Source organism: Carassius carassius, chromosome 45 (genome assembly GCF_963082965.1).
Source record: "Carassius carassius chromosome 45, fCarCar2.1, whole genome shotgun sequence".
NCBI classification, from domain to species: domain Eukaryota; kingdom Metazoa; phylum Chordata; class Actinopteri; order Cypriniformes; family Cyprinidae; genus Carassius; species Carassius carassius.
This window is the reverse complement of record NC_081799.1, coordinates 24793707-24812430: the sequence shown is the minus strand read 5'-3', so window position 1 is coordinate 24812430 and position 18724 is coordinate 24793707. Positions and strand designations below refer to the sequence as shown.

Here is an 18724-nt window from a genome sequence, read left to right as displayed (position 1 = left end):
CGGCAGGCTTTGGTTCTCCGTCTGTGGTGGGCTCAGACTTGTGAGCTCTGGGTCTGTCTGAGTTCTGGATCGGAGGTAGACGTTTCCAGACACCGGATAATTGCCTCCCTCCTGCACAGTCCGGTGGTGTCTGGGAGGTCGACGGGCCGATGGTGATTAGCCCCGATCCAATGCAGTGAGTTCAGCGTTAAGTCATCAAAGCTGTTAAAACAACATAGTCCATAAGGGGAAGATCTATATGGGATAGCGCAATGAATAGGTCGGCGATATCCATAACTAAAAATAAAAACTGACAAAAACGGAAAACTAAACAAGGGGGAGAAGCCGCTTACTTATTCTTTGTGGTCCAATATTCTGTCACACTACTGCTGTTAGGGAGACAAATGCATGATGAAGATTATAATAACAAATCCCTTTAATGGTAATCCACACAAAGAAGAGGGTCTAACACGCAGGGTAAAATCAACAATACCGAAGGAAGACAGGACAGACTACACTTGAAATAAAAGAGCAAATTTTACATTACATTTATGCATTTAGCAGACACTTTTATCCAAAGCGACTTGCAGTGCATTCAGTGCATTTTTATCAGTATGTGTGTGTTTCCTGGGAATTGAAGCCACAACCTTTTGTGCTGCTATCATAATGCTCTACCACTGAGCCACAGGAAATTAAGATAATTAACCAGACCTACCTGAACCAAATTATATAATCAAACGAAGACAGAAACCTGGTCAAACAGAGCACACAGGGGGAAAAAACAAAACAAGTCCATAGGGTGTGACAATACTGTTACAGAATAAATATTTGATAATTTACTATCATTATTTATTTGTAAGTCGCTTTGAATAAAAGTGTCAACTAAATAAACCTAATGTAAGTATAATTGCAGTCTGCATTTTAGTTATTTTCATTAGTATATATTTTGTATACATTATTACAGTATTTATTAATATTGTTTTCATTTTAATTTTCAGTTTTGTACTTTTTGAGGTTTACATATTTCTATTGATTTTTTTTGTTTGTATTTCAGTTTGTTTTAGTCATTTTAGTTACTAGCCAAGGCAACATTTGAATTTTTTATTTAGTAAATTTTTATAAAAAATGTATATTCATTTATTTACCTTTTTTCCCCAATAAATGACATTTTTATATAAAAAATGTATAATAACAATAACTTCAGTTAATGGTACCAGCAGTTTCACATTTCACACTACATCAGTCAAATGGATTGAAAATGTAATTTCATTATTTCAGTATTTTAAAAGCAGAACCACAATAATCTCTAAAGCAACTCAAGAACCAAATTCAGCCGAAAATGGTTCTTCTTAACTATTCCTTGAACACGTGAACCTTTATTTTTATGATTGTTTACTATATCACATGCTTAGTGTTTTTTTTTTTGTTGTTTTTTTTTTTTTATGAATGTACTATAACTTTTTGAAGGACAAATGACATAGCTCTGAGCTAAAACATAGTGTGTCATTTTAGCCTTTTCTTCGTTCAAATCCCTCTTTTCCCTGCAGATAAAGCATGGATGGTGATCCTACATAATAACACGGAGCTCACCAAATTAAAAGCGTCCTCTGGGATAGATCAGCATTTAGCCCACTTTAACTATTCTGCCGACGTGGAGCAGATCCAGGCGATAATTACCCAGGCGGAGTACTGCGAGCAGGAGCTCTCCTACCACTGCAAAAAGTCACGGCTCTTGAACACACCAGGTAAGCCCTTTTTATTAGGAATATTGATCGCCCCCTCCCTATGAAAGGTCAGGCTTATTAAAATCTCGCTCCATCCGCAGACGCATGGCGCTTACGCAAACGACTCAAATTGATTGTTATGCTCTTGGTTACGGACAGCTCAGTTATTTCCCTACTATTTTTCCTGCATTAAATTAATTGAAAGTCACCTTTAGGGTGGATTATTCAAGTGTATTTGTACCTTTAAAGAGCTTTTATCGTGTTTGTTTGTTTGTTTGTTTGGGTTTGTCATGGGCGGTGTCAATCACAGGTCGGGGCGGCTGATAACGGTTCTCGTAGTCTCTCCAATAAACACGAAACATCCGCTCACATGGAAATTACGTCCATTAGTTGTCACATTGCTGGCATTCTTGATTAGACGAGGAGAACACAGTGTTAGGAATAAATAAAAAATGTTGGAAATGCCAGATGAATAGCAATGAAAAGAACGATTAAACCTGGACAGATGCATGCGAGACTGATGGAAAATCACTCACGAGATCTCTTTAACATCTTAATGCTTCCTCTTAGACAGCAATGAGATTAAAAGCTGAATAAATAGACATGTTCTGCTTCTCGGGTGTTTCAGGTGTGTATGAGGAAAAAGTCCTCAGTAATCTCATGTCATCTCAAAATGTCTCAAAGATTATAAAAATATCTCTTTATAAGCTCAAAATTTTCTCATTAAATTCAGGATGAGTTGATATGAAATATTGACTCTTTTGTGTCTATCTTTATTTCTTTTAAAGGAACTGTAGAAACATCCTGTTTCTCATGAGAAGATCAGAGCAATCTCATACACTGTCTCAAAATGATCCCAAAGTCGGCAACAAAAAGTTATTTTGCGTCTGTAGAAACATAATTTCCAGCTTCTCAGATGTTCCTCATGAGAAAAAGAACCCAGTAATCTATAAAAGTCTCAAAATGTGACCAGATCCCAAAGTGTGTAACCAGAACTCCGATATCTCAGTATAAACTCAAATATTTCTCATTAAATTCAGGGTCAAATGATCAGGGCCCGGTTCCTCAAAACCTTAACTTCTCTCTTAATCAGTGTTGGGAAGGTTACTTTGGAAATGTAATAGGTTACAGATTACAAGTTACCCTATTTAAAATGTAATAGTAGTGTAACTTTTTTAATTACTTTAATAAAGTAATGTAACTAATTACTTTTGAGTACATTTTGATTACTTTTATAAATTTCTAATGAATGTTAATTTGCAACTGTTAATCATCTTCAACCATTTTACACCATGCAGGTTTAACCTTAAAGTAGTGCTCAATACTGTCAGACTTTCACCATCCTTCATCACCTGAATTAAGATGATCACATTTGAACACATCCACCACACAATCAGACTTTAGTACTGCCTTTTACTTAGAGATTGATCTGAAGTTCAAAGCAGATTTAAAATCAAAAGAAATAGTTTATAGATACTGTTTTTGAAACCAAATCTTTGCATAACTACAGGCACCTACCTGCATCTAACAATGGTTTGGGGAAAAATAGTTAATAAAAAAATAAAAGCATATACATCAACTCAAATACGGTTATCTAATAAGCATGTGTCCTATTTTGTGTACTAAACTCCTGAAACATTGGTGTCTTTTTGAAACACTGCTGTCTCTTTGTATATGATATGATGATAGTTTCTCAAAATAAGTAAAAAATGCTCATGAAGTGACTGTTCTAGAGATTAATTTCCATGAGGGGCGGACTGGGAAAAAAATAGGCTGGGAAATCTCACACTCATACACCCACAACCCATTCTGAAACATGGACAACCCTATTTTTTTTTTGGACCTGACATCAAAAAGATTTGAATCCTTAGGTTGGGGGACTTGCAACATAATCAAGAGTTCTCTCCTGAACTGCACCTTCACTTCCATTATCCATCCATCTCTCTCATGACTTTAATACTGAAGATTTTTATTTGACTTTTACCATGTTTTGTAAGTGCAGATTGTTTTTTTTTTTGGCAAATTAATTACCACTTGTATTTATTTTTACTACAAATTCCATAATTAAACCACGGTTAGTGCCATACCATAGGCTACATTAATTTTCCTCAGGGTTGTGTTTTTGTATCCACTAGCTCCCCCTAAACCTATGATAAAATATGATGATTTGTCTGCTAACTTACTACTGTAACATTACAAAAGATAATATTGACGTCGTTTATACAGTATTTTGAGTGATTGCGAGAAATGTGCTGCTGCTGCTTGACTAAGTAAACAAAGACAAAACTACATTAGCATATTTACAGATGAAACTGACCTGCACCTGAAACCCTGAACAGAAGTGTCGCTTCTCTGCTCCAGCTTTGCGCTTACACAGTTCACTCCGGTCTCTCTCTCGCATTGATTACTCGGAGTCTGATCCAAACCGTTCGGCGGAGGCGCGGAGAGCGCGCGAGGCGCGAGCCCAACCATTGCCAGTCACGACTAACCGATTCACGATTTATTAGAAATTTAATTATCGAATGGCGGATTCGGAAATAATCGCTTTAGTATATTCGGCCAGCAATTATACAATAACAATATTAAAGTAGAAGGCCAAATCGTCTGCCAGGCCACCGGGAATAGTCCCGGTTCTCCCGATGTCCAGTCAGCGCCTGATTTCCACAGACACGCAGAACGTGCAGGATTCATATTCAGTCTTTTTGCGGCTTAATATTGACAGACATCAGTCCATATCGGGTTTTGATTCAAGTGTACTGACCTACTTTTGATTTATTCGTCCAAAATGTGGCATATTGCGTCCGCGTTATAGGCTGAATTCCATTTTTATGACTCGATTCTACAAATGTGTTTTCCGCGTCTCGGAGATTATGGGCCATGTCTTAGTGCAATTTGGGAAAGTATAAGCTGTATGTGGATGTGTGTAAATATTCAAATGTAATCCTCTTTGTAATCGTTACAATTTTCATAAGTAACTGTAATTTAATTACTCATTTTTTCTTAGTAACTGTAATTGATTACTGTTACATTTATTTTGTAATTAAATTACGTAACGCCGTTACATGTAACTAGTTACTCCCCAACACTGCTCTTAATGTTATGGCACGATTCCCGACACGTTCGTACGCTAAGTATATCTTCTGTAAGTCACACTTTCGTAAGGTTGGTCTGGACCATTCGTAAGCTCTCTCTTAGCGTTGTTCACCGCCACTGTGCAGCAGTCTTTAGAAATCAGCGCAGCGCAGTACAAGTCAAACTATGGTATGTTGACAATGTTGTGGCTCAACAATGATTTTATGCTATGGACATTTTAAGATTAATAATAAAATATGTTCGCAATGGATACAGGCCTATTTATGAAGTTGACTTGATGTGGTATCAGAACTAATATGGTGATAATTAGCCTAGGCTATTTTGTAATGTCATTAAAGCATTTAAATTGGCAATCACTTTTGATAATTAAAATCTGGCAAACAATTTGGCTCTAAATGGCTAAGATCTATAAAAGGGTAAGCATGGTTGTGTCCTGTAGTAAGTGACCAACTATGGCAGCGATCCAACGTGTCCTTGTATTGAATCAAAGACGGAGCCGTTTAGTCCATGTCAATTTTTTATTCGGCAACACGTCAGGAGTTCAAGGAGGTGCAGCAGGGCTGTCATGCCATTGCTGGCATCCCCAGAGTCTTGGGCCTGGTGGATGGCACACTCATCCCTATCGCCAATCCATCAGGGATTCGCGAAAGCGATACGCGGCCATAAACGTGCAGGTTATAGTGGACCATAGGAGTGTGATTTCCGACCTGGTGGCAAGGTCCAGCAAAACTTCAAGTTCCTCTGACGAGAGTCTTGGTGCCCTTTTTTACGTTGCTTCCCCAGCATATTCTGTATCTCACTCTCTCTCTCTCTCTCTCTCTCTGTTCATTGTAGATAGGTTGCTTTTTATTGAAAACATTAACCAATGGTAATCAATACCGCATTCAACAGAAGTAACTGCAGCTGCTTGCCAATCAATTCTGATTGTAAAGTACCTTACCATTAATATAAAAGTGTATTACATAATTTTTAGAGGTCGAAGAAGCAACACAAGTGGCACAACGGGATAAGGAGTGTGGATGATTAGCGAGGGATACCCGGTTCGTCTAACCGCCACAACATATCGTGTGACCTATTACTGACCATTTGATAATTTATAGTCTATATTTTACTGATAACTTAAACTGTTAAAATAAATGTTACTGGAATAATTTGAGGAATGTTTCATTTGCATAGAACGTGTTGTCTTTCTTAACGCTGTAATGCACCTTCGCGTAAAGTGGAAAATCGATTCATGAGCAATCGATGCCAACTAATTCAGCACCATTACTTGGGACAGCGCCTTTGTAACATCGGATGTAAGAGGCAGGGTGTTAAGAAGCTTCCTAAGGGACACTTCGGGGAACACACTTAGGAACATAAACAACTGTGGTAAGATATATCTTTCGAGTCTTCTTAGCACGCTAAGAGTGAGCGTTATCGGGGAACCGGGCCCTGAACTATTGAGTCTGTTCTTAATTATTTTGATCAATCTCAGTAGAAACATGTCATTTACAGCTTCACAGATGCTTCTCACAAGAAAAAGGCCGTAGTAATCACACATCATCCCACAATCTCTCAAATTATAATCACATTTGCCAAGACTCCGAAGTGTGCAAAAAAAACAGAGATCATCAAATTTGGCCTCAAATAAGGTGAACTATTGACATGTTTGTGTCCATTTTAATTTATTTTCCAGAACTTAAGTAGAAACATGTCACTTTCTGCTTCTTAAATAGTTCTCATGAGAAAAAGACCTGATCTTACACATCATCTCAGTCATGTTAGTTATGAAAGCACAAGCTCTGATCAATTGTTTGTTTTCCATCATCTCTGTGTGTGTGTGTGTGTGTGTGTGTGTGTGTGTGTGTGTGTGTGTGTGTGTGTGTGTGTGTGTGTGTGTGTGTGTGTGTGTGTGTGTGTGTGTGTGTGTGTGTGTGGTGTTGCAGACGGCGCTCCGTTCAGCTGGTGGGTGGGTCGGTCGAGCGAGGCACACATGTATTGGGGCGGTGCGGTGCCGGGCAGTCAGCAGTGCGCCTGTGGCCTGCAGGAGAACTGTGTGCATCCCGAACACTTCTGCAACTGTGACGCCGACAGCAAAGAGTGGTACGACACACTCACATGACTGATCCAGCTCACATTACAACCCCAAACCACGTTTGTTTAAAGAAAACGAAGCCTACTTTCAGGAACGTTGAGATGTTTTTGTACATTGTAGCATTATTTTCATGGCAGCTGCAGACACTGAGATGTTTTCGTCTTTCAAACAGTATGAATTAGTCTCATTTAAACTTCAGATGCAAGAAACAGAATAAGGCTTGGAAATTTGATTCATTTCTCAGAATCAGCTTAATCAAGTGAATCAATCTGATTCAGGGAATTGATTCAAATCTCTGATTTGACGATTCATTTTTAAATCCAAATTCAACAACGCCTGTTTAGTTGAACTGGTCACTCTCTTAAGTCATTTAACAAAAATACACAAACATTAAAAAACATACTGAATACCCAAAATATTGCAATATGGTTATGTATTAAATATTTTATATTTGACCCAGAACTTCTGTCCAGATGCTTGGATTATTTATTAAAATATTTGATTGATTGATTTTATTAAAATCAAACCACAAATACCACCTTTTTATTTGTGGCATAGCATAATGCAATTAAAACGAATTAAGTTTTTACTTCTATTTTTAACTTATTTTTTATTTTATGTGAGAAATGGAAAATGTGAAGAAAAATAAAGCATGACTGTCCAAACACATTTTAAACATAAATTAAAATAGTTTATTGATTTTATTCAAATTAATTGATATTTATATAATTTTAAAAAACAAATTCCATACTGATGCAATAAATAAATTAGGTTTTACAGTATCACTTTAGGAATTGGAAAATGTTCTTGCAATGAAATAAATAATTAAATAAATAAATAAGCAATCAACAGATCCAAAACATATTGAATTATGTTTGTATTATAGATTTCATGTTTTTTTATAGTTTATTGATTTTATTAAAATAAATTAAAAAATAAAAACAATAAATGGCAATAAAAACAGTTTTTTGTGTTTGTTTTTAATGAAGCTTTATTTTGCATAAAGGGAATTGGGAAAAGTAATTGCAAATGTAAAAATGTCATTATATTTTGATTTACGGGTGAAATTTGATCTGGTCATGTTCTTGACTGTATTAATGAGATTAACCCTTGAAGTGCAGTCGTGTTGTTCTCATGTGTTGAGTCATACTGTTTTGATTTCTTTGACAGGTCGAATGACTCCGGGCTGCTGTCCCATAAAGAGCATTTGCCGGTGCGAGCGCTGGCTGTGGGTGACATCAACAGATCTGGTTCAGAAGCGGCCTACAGAGTGGGACCCCTGCAGTGTTACGGTGACAGTAAGTACTGCACTAATCACACTCTGAGCGCTCATTCTGTCTCTCTGTCAGACACAGCACAGCTACATCAGCTCTGGATGGATTGGCATTTCATGTGCTTAATGAAAACCACAGGCCAACTATATAAACACTGCTTCTCCAGATAACTTCTGGAACGCTGCCTACTTCAACAAGGAGACGTCATACCTGCACTTTCCCACGTTCCACGGGGAGCTGAGTGCAGATATCTCCTTCCTGTTTAAGACCAGCTGTTCATCCGGAGTGTTTCTGGAGAACCTGGGGATCAAAGACTTTATCCGGATCGAACTGAGCTGTAAGTGTGTGTTCAACCTTCAGGTTTATTCCTCTGAATCTCACAAAAAACCTGCCAAGATGTTTCATCACAAAATAAAAAGGAACCGTTTTTGGAAAGACCATTCAGAATTTTCGGTTTTCAAATAGTAATTAAGTACACCTAAAGACTTGAAAGAAAAGTTCATTCTTATTAATCTATATGGGAGTATATATATATATATATATATATATATATATATATATATATATATATATACTGGAGCAGTCTTAAGTCTCTTGGGTGTATTTGTAGCAATAGTCAAAATCATAGATTTTTCTTTAATGCCAAAAATCATTAGGATAGTAAAGATCATGTTCCATGAAGATATTTTGTAAATATTTTCCTACCGTTAATATATCAAAACTTAATTTTTGATTAGTAATATGCATTGCTAAGAACTTCATTTTGACATAATTTTAGTGTTAAAAAATAGTAATTGAATATAAGATTAAATATTGTAAAAGGGCTCCCTTTAGTTTAAAGCAGAAGCTGTCGTAGATTTTTATGCCTAAGGACATTTGATATTTGAAATATGATTTATGCATGTTCATGTGGTTAGTGTTCCTGTGGCTCAGTGGTAGAGCATTGCGTCAACAGCACAAGAAGGTTGTGGGTTCGATTCCCATGGAACACACATACTGGGAAAAAAACTTAATAGCCTGAATGCAATGTAAGTCGCTTTGGATCATTTGGATAATGAAGTGATTAAGTTGAGCATTGAATTGATGAACTGTGTGTGTGTTCTCATGTTTGCATGGGATTACATAAGTTGAATATGTCAACATTGCTGGGCGTTTGTTGAGAAAATAATCCAGAGAAGCTGTCTGCTGAAAATATAGACATCACTAAATGGTTTTCTCCAGGGAAATTACCACAGAATAGCTCTTGAACCAATATGTAGAGATGTGCTCGGCTGGTTTACAGTGAAACCCTCTTTTACATGATCAGTTTAAGACCTTTGGCCATTTTATTTTCAGTGTTTGCTAAATCAAGCATCAGCAAGAAGTCTCTTCTGCTCACCAAAGCCTGCATTTACAGTATATAATCCAAAGTACAGCAAAACCAGAAAAAAACTATATTTCTATATGAATATATTTTAAAATGTAATTTATTCTGGTGATTTCAAAGCTACATGTGTTGCATCATTACCCCAGTCACATGATTTGCTGCTTTAAAAAAATATTTATTATTATTATGTTGAAAACAGCTGAGTATATATATTTTTCCAGGTTTCTTTGGTTAATAGAAAGTTCAGAAGAGCAGCATTTATCTGAAATAGAAATCTTTTGTAACATTATAAATGTCCTAATCATCACTTTCATCAATTTAAAGCATCCTTGCTAAATAAAAGTATTAATTTCTGTAGTTCCTTCCCCTCCCCCCTCAAAAAAAAAAGAAAGAAAAATTGTACTGACTCCAAGCTTTTGAATGAAACAGTGTGTAATGTTACCAAAGCTTTTTATTTCCGATAAATGCTGATCTTTGGATCCTTCTATTCATCAAAGTATCCTGAAAAAAATACTCTTTTAAATATTGATAATAACAATAATAATAAATGTTTCTTGAGCAGCAAATCAACATATTTTCATGATTTCTGAAAAATCACATGACACTGAATACTGGAGGAATGATGCTGAAAATACAGCTTTGATCATAAGAATAAATTAAAATTTAAAATATATTCAAATAGAAAACAGTTGTTTTAAATAGTAAAAATAATTCAAAATTTTACTGTTTTTGTCTTAGTAAACAAAAAAGTATTCTTTAAAAACCATAAAAAATCTTCCTGTTCAAAAAGTTTTGATTTACTGTAGTAAATATATTTAAATTATAAATATTACCAGAGGCATCGTGCCCATTCAAAGTGAGGGGGCACGTGCCCCCTCAGATTTCTGAGTCAAGTGGATTTTAAATGCAGCTTCCAAACGAAAAAAAAAAATTGCAGAATAATATTTTTTATATATTTGATACAATCACAGCGGTGTAATTAGATCGTTCAGTGCACAGCATCAGCTGCTAAATTCAAATCTGCGTTCGCTGGCTGGCGCTGAGCCAGAGACAGACGCGTTCATACAACGCTTCATGATAACCAATCAGAAACTATTCTGTTGCGCTTATGGATGCAATGGCCAATGAGAGACGTCCAGAAGAGTCATCACTGAAACGCAGTGTTTTGTTCACTTGCTTGCTGACTGAATTATTTAGCGAATTCTCTCATCAGAAACAACAAAAAGTGCAGATGTGCGTACGAATGTAAGTAAGATATTCGTTTCATAATGTAAAGTGCTTCAGTGATTTTAATGGGAGTTTTTGAGAGTGCCTGAACTCTGGCTAGACTGAATGAAAATGTTTTTTGATAATGTCAATGTTCTTTACTCTCTGTAAAATGAAAGTGTTAAAATAAGTATCTTACAATATTGTTATAAAAATTTACATTAAATGCAAATTCAGTCGTATTAAAAATATTTTATGGCATGATATGGCACTTAAGTAAAAAGTCAGGTTTTTATGTGTAGTTAATAGATTACACTACATTTCCATATATTGATTAAATAGCAATCTATAAAGGTGCAAAGCGCGTTTACCTACACATATTTGAGAAACGAGATATTTCCTGATATATTAAGCATGTTTGGAATTGTTTTGAATAAAAAGGAAAATAAAAAATAAAAAAATAAGCCTATATCAGTTATACAGTGCTTTCGCAGAATGACTTATACTCCCGAACCCCCCCCAATGTGCCCCCTCAAAAATCATGAATGCATGACGCCCCTGAATATTACATATACTATGCATGTAATATACATCATAGAAATGTTAATACAGACATAGAAAGGTGTTTAATTAGTTTTTTATGTTTTAATTTGTTTTAAAAAATCACAAAGGAGGAGGAACCAAGTCATTTTCAGAGAGCAGAAGATCACAGAAGCCAATGCAACTGCGTAACAAAACGCTAAAAATCACCCAAAACCCAAACATGCACCAAAACCACTTTCAGGTCCTCCAAAAAAAGTCAAATCTGTTTCAGCTGCTGTTAGATGAGCTCTATCTGTCTCCCGTCAGCCGCAGTTCATCCGAACCCTATAACAGCCCTCATCCTGTGGGTGTGTGAGTTTTATTATACCCCTCTGCTGCACGAGTGTTTAACTGCATGAAAGAGCTGTTCAATTCCTGGAGTAATGGCCTCATGTGATGGATGAGAATAGAGTCTGTGAAGACCTTACAGCGCCCGAGCGCTTGTTCCTTTATAATGACAAATCCTCCGGCTGGAAGAGCTCAATTAACCTCTCATTATATTCTGACGGAGTCGGCCCCTGGCGAGGCTGTTCATGTAGGACATGAACTCACAGGAAGTTCCTCTCAAAGCCACGGATGAGAATAAACCTGAGCTGGAAGAGTTCGGTGAGCGACAACGATTTACTCACCATCACATCGATCCAAATCACCGTGACTCCACTTCCTTCAGGCAGCTAAAAAAAAAAGATTTCAGATTTTATATCCAAACGAGGAAAATACTCGGATGTGGATTGAGAATGTTTTAAATTCCAGTTCCTGAGTTTGAATTGAGGTTGCAAACAGGATACAGAATTGACATGTGAAATTAAATGCATAGAAAGAGAATTTAAATGAACTGAAATTTACATGAGTTTAATTTTTAACAAATTTGCCAAGATAAACTTCAGCTTTACAACTTCAAGATTTCGCATTTAATTCACTGTGTTACTCGACGCTTTATTGTAATAAAAAACATCCTGAAAAAAGTTAATTAATAAAAAAAAAAGTTATATATATGTAGGATATTTTGCATAAAAATATTTAAAAAACTTTATTTAAAAAAGGAAATTTTCTTCTATTTTTAGGTTTTATTTCAGTTTTAATTTTATATATATTCAGTATTCTGATATATTTATTAATATTCTGAATACGTTTTTAAAATAATTACATTGTTTTACTTTTTATTAATTTTTTTTCATTTTAGTAAGATTTAGTTTGCAAACTTACTATTTTTATTATGTCTATTTTTATAGCAGTTTTATTTTACCCTTATTTTTATACTATTCAAGTATTCATGAATATTTTGTATTAGCTTTTTTTTATATTTTCAGTTGAAGTTGTAATTTTTAGAAATTTAAATTATTCGATTTTTAGATTTATTTTCCCCAAATATTTAGTATATTTAATATTTCTATTGTTTTACTTTTATATCAGCTGTATTTTAGAATTATGCATATCCTAGAGTGCTTATGAATATATTGGATTCGTTTTTATATTTGTTTTCAGTTTGAATTTTATGTGTCTACATTTTTACAGTTTCTGAAGATGACACGAGTTGCTAACTAGAAGCGTGTGATCTTCTGAATGAACGTATATTGAATGTGAAAGTAGCTCAAAATCATTCGATGAAGGATTCGATGAGAATATTCCTCAGCAGAAAAACATCTGCTTCCTCCTGAGAAGCAGTGAAGATCTTAAGAGATCTGGCGTGATATTTCTCTCTCCTGCGGGTTATTAGCTCTATGCTCTTCTCTCGTTTAGAGCAGCTGTTTCCTCATTCATTTCATCATCATTAGAAGTTGTTTTAGACGTTCTCCTGGCGTTTCTCTAAAAACCATCAAACATCATCTGCCTCACAACAGATTTCTCATTTCTCTTCAACAGTTGCTTCTTATTAGCTGGATCCGAACATCAGCCAGATATCATCTGAACATCCATCAAACGTGTTTGTGTTTCCAGCCCCGTCTCAAGTGCTGTTCTCGTTCGACGTGGGGAACGGTCCTCTGGAGGTGAAGGTGGAGACGCCGTCGGCTCTGAACGACGAGCGCTGGCATCAGGTGAGAGCCGAGAGGAACGTGAAGGAGGCCTCGCTGTACGTGGACCATCATCCCGGCGCCGTTCAGAAAGCCCCTGCTGACGGACACATGCATCTGCAGCTCAACAGCCAGCTGTTTGTAGGTATGAAGAACATTTAACAGATAAACGATGTCTGGTGATCCTCAGAAGTCTCAGCGCTGATATCATGCTTTGGATTGGCATTATTTGTCCTTTTTGTGTGAAGAACTGTGCACAAAAGCAGTGTGACATCTCTGGGGTATATTAGTAGCAGTAGACAACAATACATTGTACGGGACAAAATTATCGATTTTTCTTTTATGCTAGAAATCATTAGGATATTAAGTAAAGATCATGTTCCATGAATATATCAAACTGTAAATATATCAAAACTCATTTTTTGATTATTAATATGCATTGCTAAGAATTCATTTGGACAACTTTAAAAGTGATTTTCTCAATATTTAGATCTTTTTTGCTCCCTCAGATTCCAGATTTTCAAATAGTTGTATCTCAGACAAATATTGTCTGATCCTAATAAACCATAAATCAATGGAAAGATTATTTATTCAGCTTCAGATGATGTAGAAATCTCAATTTTATAAATTCACAAATATAATTTAAAAATCAAATAATTAAATAGAACTTTTTGCTTAAAAATATTTGACACAAATAAAACAATTTAAAAATAATTTTACTAAATACAAATATAAAAGGAAAATTTGCTTTCAAATATTCATTTTTTTAATATATTTTATTCAGTTTTATTGTAGTATTATTTATATACTATTATAATATTTATGAATATTTAAAAAACAGCTTTTAAACATTTTAAATTTGTATGTCTATTTTAGTGTTATTTTAATAGTATATTATTTATTCATTTATTACGATTAAAGGGGAATTTATGCTTAGAAATATTTTATATTTGTATTTCTAATTAATACTTTTATGTTTCAATCTCAGTGTTATTTTAGTATTTATGTAGTATTATAATATACAGCGGTATTTAGAATTTTATTTTTCAGTTTGTGTTTTACTTTTAGTTTAAATGGTGTTGTGCGTTATTAGTGTTTGTGTTTTTAATATTTATTTTAATATTATTTTTAGCAGTGTTGGTCCTTTATCTTATCTCAATTAACTTCTAAAAAAATATTATAATTTTCTTTTGTTTTTAGATTTGTTTTTCATCTAATATTTGTTTTATTTTAGCATTATCTAAATTACCAAACTAGTTTTACTTTTAATTAAAAATAAAACTACTGTTATGTATGTGTGTATATATAGAGAGAGAGAGAGAGAGAGAGAGAGAGAGAGAGATTATTTTGTCTTTACATATTTTAAAACTATAAAGTGTTTGCATGTTGTTATTATTTAAATAAAAATTAAACGTGTTATTTTTAAGTTATTCATGCATCACTTTTTTGTTATATTGCCTTTATTATATATTTTTTCAAATACAGTGTTAAGAATAATTAAACATAATGATAATTATCACATCCAGATGCATCATAACTCCTAATATGGGAAATGTGGAAGTTAAACTCTTGAAAATAATGTTTTAAAAAAGCTTTAAAAAATGCAAAATGTTTTTTGGAATTCATTTTCAGGAATTCAGGGCGAATGAATTGAAGTTTTCCTGTAAGCGTTGGCAAAGTAGTGTGATTATAGTTCAATCTGACTGTTCGGTGCTCATCTAGCTATGAAGAACTCCATTTCAGCACGTTTATAATGCAGGTCTGAGGTCTTCTGGGTAAAACCGATCAGTCATTCGACTCCAGGAGACGCTCGCAGTGTTGCAGATATTCTAGAAAAAAACTCAGTTTAATCAAGTTATCAGCTTTTTGATATGAATGAGGCTCACAGGTCACTCTTTCAGAGACTAAAGTTATTTCCCCTAATATATCACAATCATCACTGATGTTTCTTCAGCAGTTCTAGAAAAAAATACAAATAAACACACATATGCAGTACAGAGCTATAAAACTAATGTGGAATTCTTGTTTTTATATATATATTTTTTTAAGTTAATTTGCATTTTGATATTATTTTAATGACTTTAATATTTTAATAGTTCTAGTTCTAGTTTTAATTAACTGTTCTATTGTAAGTTATGTATATATATTTATGTATGTGTATATATATATATATATATATATATTGGCTTTAAAAATTTCATTTAAATTATTATTATTATTTGCATATTTTAGTTTACCATTAAGTTTGTATGATTGTTTGTTTTGATATTATTTTGATTAATTTAATAGATTTTTATTTAGTTAAAAAAGACAGCATTGTTCTATTTTTTTATTATTTATATATTTGCTTTGCATATTTTAGGACCACTAAAATTTTTTATTATTTTATTATTACTGTTGTATATATATATATTTTATTTTTTTCATTTTGTTTCATGTTTTTTATCTATTTAAAAATGCATAGTTTTAGTTACATTAACAATAACAACATTGTTCTGTTTTAATCTATTAATATATAATATAATTAATATATTTCTGTCCTATTTTAGGACCATTAAAATATATATATTTTTAATGTATTAATTAATTTATTGCATTTTGATATTATTTTTAATTCATTTAATAGTTGTATTTATTTATTTATATATTTTTTGTTGCATATTTTAGGATAATTAAGGATTTTTTACATATTAATGACAATTGATAACAAATTGTAAGTGAATTTTAAGTGTATTTATTTTTTATTTTATTTTATTACAGTATTGAGAGTGATTATTAATCATCTGAGACATCAAGAGCTGATATGAATACTTAAGAGGGAGACTTAAACAAAGCTTTCCATTTGCTCTGATTTCTGTCCAAAGTGAAAAATCTGGAAAAATAAATAGTCATTAATAATAATAGTCATCGGTTCCTGTAATGGTTGGTAACATGTTTGCATTTGTCTACCGTTTCATCATTTGCATGTCAAAACCTTTAACAGTTTTAAAAGCATTTCTAACTTTTGCTCGAACATTTCACAGATGATTATATGTCACAGCTGGCACAGCGAGGTGTTTGCTCAAACGATTTAGCACTAAACCGCTGAACACTAATATATGCAGAGCGCATTATTTCTGTATTTATAGCTTGTCATCTGCAGGGACAGAATACAAAAAAAAAAACATTCTTCCCAAAGCAATTACCATCTAAAGCATCTTTTCTCCGAGTCTGTTTTCAGATCAACTCTGCTTGCGTCCTCAGGAGGAACGGCGTCCAGACAGAAGGGCTTCCTGGGCTGCATCCGCTCGCTGAAGCTGAACGGGAAGACTCTGGATCTGGAGGAGCGGGCGGAGATCACGCCCGGAGTGACGCCGGGATGTCCCGGACACTGTAGCAGCTACGGGGAACTGTGTCAGAATCAGGGCAGCTGTGTGGAGGATCACAGCGGCTTCACCTGCGACTGCAGCCTCTCGCCCTTCACCGGCACCTTCTGTCATAAAGGTACTGAAGCTCAGGAGCTTCATCCTAACAATAGTGCCTTGATACCAGGATTCAAACTAAATAAATACATTTTTACAATATCGATAATGACAATAATAGCTTCATCTCCACAGATGCGCTTCATGAGCACCATTTTATTCCATAAACGCTTTGAAAAATACAGTCTTCACTCAAATGTTTTACTCTTGACACAATTTATAAATAATTTTTATGTTTTTAATTATTTAAACTTGTTTCATTTGGTTTTAGAAGGAACATTCCACATTTTTGTTTGTAATTTTAAGTTCACTTAATATTTAGATTTTATTTATTTATTTGTCCCAAAACTTTAGCTGATTAGCAAACACTACACTATTGTTTTGTTCTTTTTGTTAATGTTGTCTTGTTTTTGTGTTTTTTGCCCTTAAAAAATTAAGATAAATATCAATCATTTGTCTATCTATCTATCTTTCTATCTATCTATCGATTGATTAATTGATTGATTGATCTATCTACAAACATGAAATAAACTACATTTCCAGAAGCATTTACGAGCATGTCATTTGGTAAAAGCTTAGGTAAAATACAGAAACCCAAATATTCACATTGATATTTTACAAAAAACAAATATATATATATTTATTATATTTAAGTGTTTAGCATTATTTATATACCATTATAGTATTTATTAATATTTTTAATTATCTTATTTTCATATTTTCATTTTTGTTTGACTTTTTATTTGCCATTTTATGTGCTTTAGTAATTTTATCACTTTATTTATTTGATATATTTACTTTTATTTTTATTTCTTTTAGTAATTTCACTTCAACTTCAGTTCGTTTCCAAATCAGCGGTTCTAATCTTCACTTAAGTTTACATTTTTCCTCACATTTTATTCCATTTTATTTTATTTTACAAAAATTACTTTTAATAGTTCTCCGTATTTGCATTTCGTGAGCATTTTTTTAATTTGCAAAAAAAAAATGTGTTGCATTCTATAAAGTTTTATGAATTCACTTCATTAGGCACCATTTTCGGATGATCATTTAAACACAGTTGTATTAAAAAAAAAATCTAAGGGATTTCATGGGGCCATTATTTTATTTTATGGTCTAACAAACATGTAAAATGTATTTATTCCCCTATTAATAGTAAATGTTGATATAAAGTGAATCAGAAAAATACATTTGAGAGTATTTTTGTCCATATTTCCCTGTAAGTCAATAGCACACAATGATTTTACACCAATTTAAGATAGTTATGCATATCCATTACCCTAATCCCGTTGCGTTTAATCTCTCTTTCAGATGTTTCTGCCTTCTTCAAACCGGGAACATCAGTCACGTACACGTTCAAAGAGCCGTACAAGCTGAACAGGAACGTCAGCGCTCAGTCGTCCTCCATCTACTCAGATTTAACGCTGAGAGGAGAGAACGTCTCGCTGAGCTTCAGGACGAGCCAAGCGCCGGCGCTGCTGCTTTACATCAGCTCATACTACAGAGAGTTCCTCGCCGTCCTGCTCAACAGAAACGGTCTGAAACGCTCTGATCCTCCTCTCTAAGCACATTCATGTGGATTAGCTGGAGTCTGGGGAATCTCTGAAATACTGTCTGAAATCTGGCAAGAGCCAGGGAAAGCCGAGAAAGAAATGGCAGAGGATATATTCCCTCGTGAGACTGCCACGCATTCATGAGCTCGTGTAAACATGTGTCTGTGATCTCACGTGCCACAAAGCCGATTCTCAGAGCTACATATTCTCAGAAGCTCTCGTAATTTAAAAAGTTGCATGACTTTCATCCAAAACACCAGTCTGACATCAGAGACTTTTCACGGTTTCCTGCCTTGTAATTTTGCCACGGCAAGGGAAATTATATTCAATTCAAGTTGCATGTTTGCTGAATTAAATGTGATGAGAAACAGGCTGAGAGACATGAAATAATGCAGTA

At 34.1% G+C, this 18724-nt stretch overlaps 1 protein-coding gene across 2 annotated transcripts in view; it reads left to right on the top strand.

Moving 5' to 3' along the window:
- Positions 1–18724, top strand: part of LOC132127839 (contactin-associated protein-like 4) — a 138174-nt gene that overhangs the window by 100306 nt on the left and 19144 nt on the right. For both annotated transcript variants that reach the window (XM_059539994.1, XM_059539995.1), the window contains 7 exons: positions 1527–1724; positions 6725–6881; positions 8044–8171; positions 8314–8484; positions 13240–13458; positions 16557–16796; positions 18086–18310. In XM_059539994.1, the coding sequence (XP_059395977.1) occupies positions 1527–1724; positions 6725–6881; positions 8044–8171; positions 8314–8484; positions 13240–13458; positions 16557–16796; positions 18086–18310 (1338 nt within the window). The remainder of the gene's footprint in view (positions 1–1526; positions 1725–6724; positions 6882–8043; positions 8172–8313; positions 8485–13239; positions 13459–16556; positions 16797–18085; positions 18311–18724) is intronic.